The 11,150-nt window shown below is 41.1% G+C and overlaps 1 protein-coding gene across 1 annotated transcript; it reads right to left on the reverse strand.

The window, feature by feature from the left end:
- Nucleotides 1-3,223: 3,223 nt before the first annotated feature.
- faslg (Fas ligand (TNF superfamily, member 6)) lies at nt 3,224-9,377 on the reverse strand. Its single transcript, XM_084433397.1, has 5 exons — nt 9,311-9,377; nt 6,408-7,093; nt 5,288-5,333; nt 5,130-5,186; nt 3,224-4,704 (listed from the first exon to the last, which is right to left on the reverse strand). Exons 2-5 carry the CDS (start codon nt 6,702-6,704, stop codon nt 4,298-4,300), a joined length of 807 nt encoding a protein of 268 aa, XP_084289523.1. The 5' UTR covers nt 6,705-7,093; nt 9,311-9,377; the 3' UTR covers nt 3,224-4,297.
- Between the last annotated feature and the right edge of the window lie 1,773 nt (nt 9,378-11,150).

Consider the following 11,150-nt stretch of genomic DNA (forward strand, 5'->3'; position numbering starts at 1 on the left):
TGTGCACACTGTACGCCGTAAACCAATCTCCAGCTCCAGAGCTCAACCCAGAGTCCACTCCAGCTTTAGAGGTCAACCCAGAGTCCACTCCAGCCACAGAGCTCAACCCAGAGTCCATTCCAGCCACAGAGCTCAACCCAGATTCCGCTCCAGTCACAGAGCTCAACCCAGAGTCCACTCCAGCCACTGAGCTCAACCCAGAGTCCACTCCAGTCCCATTGCTCAACCCAGATTCCGCTCCAGTCACAGAGCTCAACCCAGAGTCCACTCCAGCCACTGAGCTCAACCCAGAGTCCACTCCAGTCCCATTGCTCAACCCAGATTCCGCTCCAGCCCCAGAGCCCAACTCAGAGTCCGCTCCAGCCCCCGAGCTCAACCCAGAGTCCGCTCCAGCCCCAGAGCTCAACTCAGTGTCCGCTCCAGCCCCAGAACTCAACCCAGTGTCCGCTCCAGCCCTAGAGTTCAACTCAGAGTCCGCTCCAGCCCCAGAGCTCAACCCAGAGTCCGCTCCAGCCCCAGAACTTAATCCAGTGTCCGCTCCAGCCCCAGAGATCAACCCTGAGTCCACTCCAGCCCCAGAGCTCAAACCTGAGTCCCCTCCAGCCACAGAGGTCAACCCAGAGTCCACTCCAGCCCCAGAGCTCATCCCAGAGTCCGCTCCAGCCCCAGAGCTCAACCCTGAGTCCCCTCCAGCCCCAGAGGTCAACCCAGAGTCCACTCCAGCCCCAGAGCTCAACCCAGAGTCCGCTCCAGCCCCCGAGCTCAACCCAGAGTCCGCTCCAGCCCCAGAGCTCAACTCAGTGTCCGCTCCAGCCCCAGAACTCAACCCAGTGTCCGCTCCAGCCCTAGAGTTCAACTCAGAGTCCGCTCCAGCCCCAGAGCTCAACCCAGAGTCCGCTACAGCCCCAGAGCTCAACTCAGTGTCCTCTCCAGCCCCAGAGCTCAACTCAGAGTCCGCTCCAGCCCCAGAACTTAATCCAGTGTCCGCTCCAGCCCCAGAGATCAACCCTGAGTCCACTCCAGCCCCAGAGCTCAAACCTGAGTCCCCTCCAGCCACAGAGGTCAACCCAGAGTCCACTCCAGCCCCAGAGCTCAACCCAGAGTCCGCTCCAGCCCCAGAGCTCAACCCTGAGTCCCCTCCAGCCCCAGAGGTCAACCCAGAGTCCACTCCAGCCCCAGAGCTCAACCCTGAGTCCCCTCCAGCCCCAGAGGTCAACCCAGAGTCCAATCCAGCCACAGAGCTCAACCCAAAGCCCACTCCAGTCCCATAGCCCAACCCAGATTCCGCTTCAGCCCCAGAACTCAACCCAGAGTCCGCTCCAGCCCCAGAGCTCAACCCAGAGTCCGCTCCAGCCCCAGAGCTCAACCCAGTGTCCGCTCCAACCCCAGAACTCAACCCAGAGTCCGCTCCAGCCCCAGAGCTCAACCCAGAGTCCGCTCCAGCCCCAGAGCTCAACCCAGAGTCCGCTCCAGCCCCAGAACTCAACCCAGAGTCCGCTCCAGCCCCAGAGCTCAACCCAGAGTCCGCTCCAGCCCCAGAGCTCAACCCAGAGTCCGCTCCAGCCCCAGAGCTCAACCCAGAGTCCGCTCCAGCCCCAGAGCTCAACCCAGAGTCCGCTCCAGCCCCAGAACTCAACCCAGAGTCCGCTCCAGCCCCAGAGCTCAATCCAGAGTCCACTCCAGCCCCAAAGCTCAACCCAGAGTCCGCTTCATTGCACCCCAGAGCTCAACCGAGTGTTCGCTCCATTGAGCCCCACCCGAGAAAACTTTTGGTTACATTTTATTTTAAGGTGTCTGTATTACAAAGTAATTATACATTTAAGTACTGAGTAATATTATCTAAGTACTTACTATAGGGTTAGGATTAGGATAGAGTTTTGTTGTTGTTTTACTTCTTTTCTTCTTCTTCTTCTTCTTCTTCTTATTATTATTGTTTTTACTTCATTGCTAATATTTACCAAGGGTGCCAATTATTCAGACAAGAATAAAAAAAAATTACATACAACTATATAATCTAAAAATATATGTATAATGATTAAGATGTGAGCACTTAAGGTAGACTAGATGGAGTCTACATTTTTGTAGTCATTAAATTTAAATAAATAAATGATAAAATGTTTTCAACACCAAATTTAATGAAAAACGTAAATGCTTGAACGTAAAAGATGTAAAACTGTAAAAGAACTTAACAAGTGTTTAAAGTAGATAACTTTAACCTCAGCTCATAATTGACAAAAGCTATTTTAGGTTTTGTTTAATTATTTTTTGTAAATACACCTGGGTCTCCTTTATGTACACATTAACAAGAAATTGTAAATATTTAAACAAACTTGGATATAGTTCAGTCCAAGAGAATTTAGCATGCATTTGTGTCTGAGCAAAGTGACCCCTTTTCTGTAAAGCCTTTGATAATGGCATGAGCAGCCCTTTTTTTAGGTCAGAACTTATACAATCTTTTGGAACTGTCCTAGAAAAGGTGCATGTTTTAAGTCTGATGTGTTAAATAAATGGCTTCAGTAGGCTGTCATCTATTTTGCACCTTTGGTCACTTTGGAAAAGGTTTTTTATTTTATTTTATTTTTTTATTTATTAAACTAAAAAACTGACCTCCTTCACAAAGGGTCCTTCCACTAGGCCATTAGTGAAGTCTACAGACTAGAGTGAGTATTTTTGCCATTTATGATGAAGTGATTCTGGGTGGTGAGCCTAGTGATTCATTTGGAAACTTGAGCTAAATTATGTACCACCTTCAGTTGTTCTTGCACACCCAAGGACTTTATTCATGTAATTACTTGGGTATTTGGGTTGTTTGATCTGTTTTATTTCCCATCAGTAATATATATATGTATATATATATAGCCTATATATATATACTCTCTCTCTCTCTCTCTCTCTCTCTCTCTATATATATATATATATGTACTTGTCTACCAGTACCTCATCTGTTTTTTTTTACAGTGTATATATTAGCCTATCCATTTATGTGCTAATATTGTCTCTTAGACTTAGTTTGAAGCAGAGTTTGAGAGAGAGTGGATGAATCGTGGGTGATGATTCTCCAGTGGTCACTTCCTGTGGTATTTGCATTTTGTGGGTGTGTGTCTGTGTGTCCCTGTAGAAAAGAGTTGGAGGAGGTGACAGAGTAGGCCTTGTTTCCACTCACCCTCGTAGAAAGTGGAATATTGAGGTGTAATAGATTTACAAGACAAAAACACACACTGTACTGCATAACACACAGTTTCATTGGTCAGGCCTAATAACATACTCAAACAGCTGAAAAACATACTAAGAGCGACAGTGAGAAATGTACACTTTGTCTTGTAAGTAATTGAATGAATGAGTGACAAAAGCAGGTTTTCATTTTCATTTCTCATCAAAGCTTTCTGACCCCTGTAAACATCATACCTAAACACAGGAAGGAAGCATGAGAAATGAAGAAGCACAGAGTGTACTGCCACAGTTATACTTGCACAAAAACCTCTAAATCTTTAAGTGTGGCTCAGCAACACTGCAATGAAGCAAACCAGAGGGTCTTTGCAGAAATGACGAGGAATGAAACCGCAACCCTGCAAAAGTTGCCTTGTGGTCCATTGAGGATATTCAAAAACAGCGTTCGAGTTATGTTCATCTATGCAATATAATTCTCTGTTCATAATTTAGTATATAACAAACTAACACTATTAAGTTGTCCATATGTTTAATGAAATACCCAATAAAACAGAAAATGAAGGAACATTATTTAGATTTTTTAAATAAATATAGCTCTGGAAACTTTCAACCAAAAATCAGCATAATTTACTATGACAACCAACCCACTATTACATGGAAATATTAGTGGGAATGGAAACATCCCACCACACAATATTATTTTTCTCAAAGAGTGTGAGACATCTTCTCTTGGTTCACATTCAGTGTGAAATCAACAGCAGTTTGTTTTTGTTTTTTACAATCAAACGATTTATTATAGGCATTATTGATATAATACTCAGTCAATATGACCACTGATCACATTAATATACAATCAGAGTTTAAGGACAATAAATATTTGTATTTAATCTACCTTCTCCTGATACAGAAGTATATTAGTGTTCATTCAATCTGAAACTCTTCTGCACAACTTTCCAAACTTAATGGCTACAGGTAACTGATACATTCAAAATCAATTATGATTTGACAATATCAGGCGGACAGATTGCGGTATGGATCTCAGGGTTGATTATAGTCCAAAGACCGCTGACCTCTTCATCTGAACTCACAATCATGCCCTTCCTATGCACCACCTAGATGTCCTCTATGATCAGTGGATCTTGAAGAGGCCAAAATAATTGTTGTGATAATTTTTGCTGAGCAGATGGGGGTGTGAGACATTGACAAACAGCCAGTCGGACTCCTTGAGTTGCTGAAGGGAGGCAAGATGGCTTCCCGTCATCCATGGCTGGTTTCTCCCCGGCGTACAGAACCCCTCTGTGTGATCTTCCATGATTATGCGGTAATGCCCGTTTCTCAGCCGACTCATTTTGTGAGAATGAAGGTCTGAGGACTTGCACGTGCGTGAAAGAAACTCCACTCGGGAGTAAACAAAGTACAAACCGCTCTCATTGACCTGAAGGCCACCGTTGCTGTACTTGATGCCATGTGTGAAGGCATTGCCGTGTTTCGCTTCCCACTTCAGAGCGCCAGATGATGTGCTCTGCTCTGCGCTGCCTGTTTTAGAAAAAAGATGCAGGTGACATATTGTTTTGCATTAAAAAAAATGGGTAACACTTTATTTTGATAGTCCACTTTAGACATTCTACTAACTATAAGTAGCTTTGAAACTAAATGTCAACTAGCAGTCATTTGATTATTAGTAGACTGTCTGCTTCTGCTAACACTTTATTTTGATGGTCCCCCAAAAGACATTACTGACAAAGTAGCTTTGCAACTACGTCAGCTTATTCTACTAACACGAACCCTAACCTAACATTCTACTAATACTCTAATGATAGTTAGTTAACATGTAGTTACAAATGAATGAGAGATAGTTGATATGTAGTTGCAAATTTAGTAGAATGCTGGAGGACTATCCAAATAGAGTGTAACCAGAGGTTTACTATGAGGACAAATGCATTTCGGAATCCAAATCGTACCTATTAAGTGTGCAGCAGATTTTTGTTTGTTCTTGTTGAGCTCAGCAGGATTCAGGCCTGTTGAACAATAAAGAATGTCATCAGGTCATCATGTTCACCAGATAAGATTTAGCAGAGGATCAAGCTCTGATAAATGCCAACTTGGTCATGCAACTCACCAACTTGTTTCTGTGGAGCGACGCTCTGTATTTGTGTGGGCCTTTCCTGTCATTGAAAATATGGGTCACAAACTGCTCAGTAGTGTCACAAATTTGCATTATTGTGCATTCAAAAGTCATTTGGCTCAAATAGATATGGCTAAAGTTAATAGACTCTTAGTTATGAAAAGGAGAAGATGGTGTTAGACTGCTAGTTGAAGTAGAGGATATCCTGTAGCCTGTGACCAGGTGACCACAAGTTTTTCTCTCTCTCTCTCTCTTGTAATTCTGTCCTACTCAGTCGCGTGTTCATGTCAGAATGGAAACTGAAAAATGATACTCCCATGCACATCAAAGAGATTCAAATGACATAACAAACACATAATGGAGCACTTGGCTGCTTTCGAGGTGTTTCAATAATTAAGGCTCCAAATCTTTATCTAAAAAATGTGGTGTTTCAGTATATATGTGAGCTAGTATACAGTGAAGTATTTGGACACTTTAAAAATCGTGTTAAATTAATATTGCAAAATTCGCAGGTGTCCTGGAAACCAGGTGTAGTTTATAAAATGTAGGCTACTATGAACATGATCCACTAACATCTGGTAACCAGAAAGTAACCATAGATAAGATTTTTCTATGTTTAACTGTGCATGAACTGAGCTGTTTAAGGTTACAACTTTTTGTGAAATGTTGAGCTTGTACTATCTTTCTTGAAATTAAATTAAATTTCATTAAATTTCATAAATCATTTAATCATAGGACATTTAATGCAAAAACATTCATTCATTTTGATGCATCAGAATACATTTTGGGCTACTGTCTTTATATAAAACCTATTTATATAAACAGACACACAAATATATATATACATATATATATATATATATATATATATGAAGACTTCTAGAATGATCATTTTTATCAAGCTTGTATGTTTATGTTCAGTTATTTCACTTTAATGGCAATGAAAATGACCTATTAATTGTCATTAAAGTGATATTACTGAACTTAAACATACAAGCTTGAAAAAAAAAATGCTCATTTTAGAAGAAAATTTCAGATGGCACTTAGAGGCTTTTGCATCTGAAGTCTTCATATATATATTAGATAATATGATGCACTGCCCAGTGGTTCTTACCTGTGTCAGGCGCTCCACTTCAGTCTGTAACCTCAGGATCTGATAGGCTCCCAGTCCCAGGGCTGCAAAAACCAGCAGGAGTATCAAAGTCAGTACCCAGGCCATCCCAGCATTCAACCCTCCCCAGCTCTTTCTCTTCATCTCTGCTCGGGCAGGGGGGAACGTCCAGCAGGGAACCATGGGTGGCTCGACGTGCCTGGGCATCCGCTGGTGGTAGTACTGTTGTTGTTTAGGGTGACCTCTGCCAGAATCCACCATGAACACTGGTTGGGATGGGGGACCGAAGTTATTGCTCATGTTTGCAGAGCTCAGAAGAGTGTGTGAAGGTGTGAGCGACAAGAGAGTATGTCTTGAAAAGGTTGTTGCTGAACATCAGTTTTTAAAAAGGTCCTGCAGTGCGGTTTAGACTTCCCACCCACCTACATACACACACACACACACACACACACTCACAAACGGTCTATCTATCTCACTCACTCTCCGCCTCTGATCCATTCCTTCATTCAGTCATGCACAGATACTCCTGCACACTCATGTATTCACTATTATGAAATTTTTAGTCAATGTATCAGCATTCACATGCATTTGTGGTGAACCAATATGCATAAAGTCATATCTGAAAGGGATATGATGGTGACATCACGGACAGGAAACTATTCATCTCGGGTCTTCTGTGCACTTGCAACCTTTGCATAACAAAATAAAAGATTTTCAATTAAAGATTTACAGGTCACCAATGACAATTCTGTTATGTAGCCTACATTTACATCCATCCTTATGTCCTTCCAAACTCAAAACTTTCTGGAACACAAAAGGAATTTTTTTGTCTTTTCCACTAAATGACAGTTCAAAAATGACAAAAAAGCTCAATAGTCCATTTACTTATGTGCTGTACTCCAAATCTTATGAAACCATTCAATAACTTTGTGTGACAGACATGGTTTTTCACTGATAAATCTTCACCTTCATTAAGCTATTAACTCAGCTATTAACCACTGGGACTGGATCTTTGAATCAGTGATTTGATTTTTAAATCATAAACAAATTAGTCTAATTCATTGAGAATCAGTAAATGAGTGGGATCTTTTCAACAAACCAGACTGGATGATTTGACCACAAATTAGACTAATTTGTTCACGAATCCAAATTCAACTCACAGACTCAATCTGGTTACAGAGGTTCTCAAATTAAATTATCACTGTAAAAAAAGTTGCTGCCTTAAATGTTTAAATACAGTCAACTTGGATGTTTAAAGGGTTAGTTCACCCAAAAATGAAAATTCTGTCAGTAATTACTCACCCTCATGTTGTTCCAACCCCGTAAGACCTTCGGTCATCTTCGGAACACAAATTAAGATATTTTTGATTAAATCTTAGAGTTGTCTAACTCCTCCATAGGCTTCTAAGGAACCAAAACTTGCTGGCCCAGAAAATGTATTAAAGACATCGTTAATATAGTCCAAGTGACGACAGTGGCTCAATCTTAAGTTTATAAAGCGACGAGAATACTTTTTGTGCGCAAAAACAAACAAAAATAACGACTTTATTCCACTATTTATTTCTTTCTCTCTGGACCTCTAGTTGGTTCGCGTAGTGTTTTTGCGCAGCGCGTCTGTGTTACACGTCACCACGTAGGCTCACTATTGGCCGACGCTTGTCATGTGTGATACGTGGTGACGTGCAACACAGACGCGCTACGCTTAAACACTACGCAAAAAGACCCGGGGCCCAGAGAGAAGGAAATGAAAAGTGGAATAAAGTCGTTATTTTTGTTTGTTTTTGCGCACAAAAAGTATTCTCGTCGCTTTATAAACTTAAGATTGAGCCACTGGAGTCACTTGGACTATATTAACGATGTCTTTAATACATTTTTTGGGCCAGCAAGTTTCGGTTCCTTAGAAGCCTATGGAGGAGTTAGACAACTTTAAGATTTAATCAAAAATATCTTAATTTGTGTTCCGAAGATGAACGAAGGTCTTACGGGGTTGGAACAACATGAGGGTGAGTAATTACTGACAGAATTTTCATTTTTGGGTGAACTAACCCTTTAAGTCATTTCAACTTAAACTACATTAAACTGAGTTTTAAAAATATTGAATTGAATTTGTTGAAAACAGTTGAAAATTGCTTAACTTATTTTGATGAGTCAAAGCAATGTAAAAACATACAGTATATTGTCATAACTTATTAATAATATAATTTTTTACAGTGTACTTTTATGGTGCTTTTTTTTTTCATTTTGGAGCCTAACCAGCCCTAATTCATTGAATGGTAAAGCCCTCTGTGAAATAAATCGTTTGTTCCATAAGAATTTGTCAGTTTTGGGTGAACTACTGTATGTCTTTCCTGGCCAAAAGTTTGGTTTGATCATTTTAAAAAAGCCAAAACTTTGATCAAACGATTAGGATAATATTCAACTTTTAATGTCTTTTTTCATGCATTCATTCATTCATCCATCTATCCGTCCATAAGTGCACTGCAACAAATCAAAACTTGCTTTAATGTAGGTCTCAGGCTCTTAAGTTCCTATAGGTCAGTGTGGCAACTGATCTGCATAAGAGGCGAAGGAAAGCCTGTGACCTAGAAATAATTCTTCAGAAGGGCCACAGATCTTTTTAAAGACCACTAGCATCCTGTCTGCCATCCTGTAATGTATAAAGGTTGACTGAGAATATAAACCCATTTAGCAGCAAGTCTTCACTATCAAACCCATCCCTCATTCTCATTGAGTTGCTGAGCTACATATGATGTGCTATAATCCAGGCGCTTTGCTAATCCTGCTGTTATTATGCATAACTGGAATGTTTGTTTATTTAACAATTAATTTGTCCCACTGCTAGACTATATATAAAAAATTATATTATGGCGCTTTTCCACTACACTTACCAGCTCGCCTCGACTCACCTTTGTTTGGTTTTCCACTGTGTAAAAGTTTTATCTGTACCTGCTTCCAGGTACTTTTTTTCGTATCACCTCCGGCAAGGTTCCGAGCGTGAAAAAATGTGACGTGAAAACATGGCAGACTGCTGATTGGTCAGAGAGAATCGTCACTAGTCACTGCGTCATCATTTCCTGCGGCGTCGCTATGGCGACCAGGTACTATTGTGGAGGTACTATCTGCAATGGAAAACGGAGCGAAAAGTGAGCCGAGCTGAGGCAAGTCGAGTCAAGTCGAGTCGAGCTGGTACTGGTAATGGAAAAGCGCCATTAGATATCAAAAATGGTAAAACACTTAATAGAATTGGTGCCAAACAGGCATTTTTTATATGTAGGGCAGGCTATTGTGAAAAGCAGTAGAGAAATATATGGAGCCCCAAAGGGGACATACTAGCCTGGGTGCCAGCCCGAACCCCGCCCACAATATTTTTTGGTCGGGAAGTTCGGTCTGGACTCGCTCCGTTGAGGAGCTATTATGCCCGAACAAAAATTGTTCGGACCAATCAAATTGTCAGGGCGGGCTTTATACGATGATGGACAGATGAGCAATGCAACGTAATCGTCCACGTCACCAAAGAGCGCTTGATTTGAATTAGTTTACAACAAAGACGACTGCTGCTGGAGAATTGAGATTTCACGAGTTCACATTTACAAATAAGTCAGATAGAATAAATGCGTTTATAAGATTTCACACAAATAAGTCGATAGAATAAATGCGTATATGACGTGCTGTCCGAGGAGAGGGCTGTGGGCTCGGTAGCCATGCTCCCCCGTATTCCTGGTTGTGAGAGAACAAGACAAGAGTGAGGATTCGGGGTGGTGGAGGGATGCTGAAAAACTGTCAAGGAGTGTTAGGTAAGTTTACAGAGTGAATATGCTTCCTCATGCTGATAGATAGGGTAACGTTAGACATGGTATTGTTTGATGACAAGTTTATATTGGATTGGTTATTTGTACGTGCTCCTCCCGAACTTTGTTTATGAAACATCATGTGTAGATTCCGCCATCGCGTCTGTTATATCGACAGCGCATTCATTTTAAAAGCGGAACAGAGAGCCGCGACATTTTGTTGGTTGAAAATATGAATGAAGAACATGCGTCATTTACTCCGTTGCTCTGATTGGTTGTAGGTCTATCCAATTGAGTGCAGAGTTTTTTTTTTTCCTGGTTTGGTTGAGACACGCCCCATAATCAAATCTCTATGGAAAAGTATCAGACTCACATTCTGACTAGAATTGAGTATGACGACGTCAGGCTAGGGACATACGTAAAAAAAAAAAAAAAAAAAAGAGAGATTGGAGGAAAATTTTCATTTCAATGCTTTAGCATTCACTAGAGAGGACCAGGCCTGGATTTTATGCCTTTTTTTGCATCTTTGCAACTACATGTCAACTACCAGTCATAAGAGTATTAATAGACTGTCTGCTTAATATCTGCTAACAGTTTATTTTGATTCTTCCCCAACAGACATTCTACTGACTATAAGTAACTTTGCAACTACATGTCAACTTATTCTACTAACCCTAACATCTAACATACTAATATTCTAATGAGAGTTAGTTGAGATGGAGTTCCAAAGTTACTTAAAGTGGACCATCAAAATATAATGTAACACATTACTTTTAAAAGTAACTTTCCCCAACACTGCTTTTGAGAAACTTTGCGTTTACTTTAAAAACTCATGTGCAAGTGCAAGCGCAAGTTTTGAGTTCATTAAGTCTGGTAAAACTATATTTCAATTCAATGCTTTTGAGAGTGAATGCAAAAAGTTTGCAAGTGAGCTCAAACTTTCCAATTTCTCTGGGGA

This window comes from Rutilus rutilus (assembly GCF_951802725.1).
Source record: "Rutilus rutilus genome assembly, chromosome: 15".
NCBI classification, from domain to species: domain Eukaryota; kingdom Metazoa; phylum Chordata; class Actinopteri; order Cypriniformes; family Leuciscidae; genus Rutilus; species Rutilus rutilus.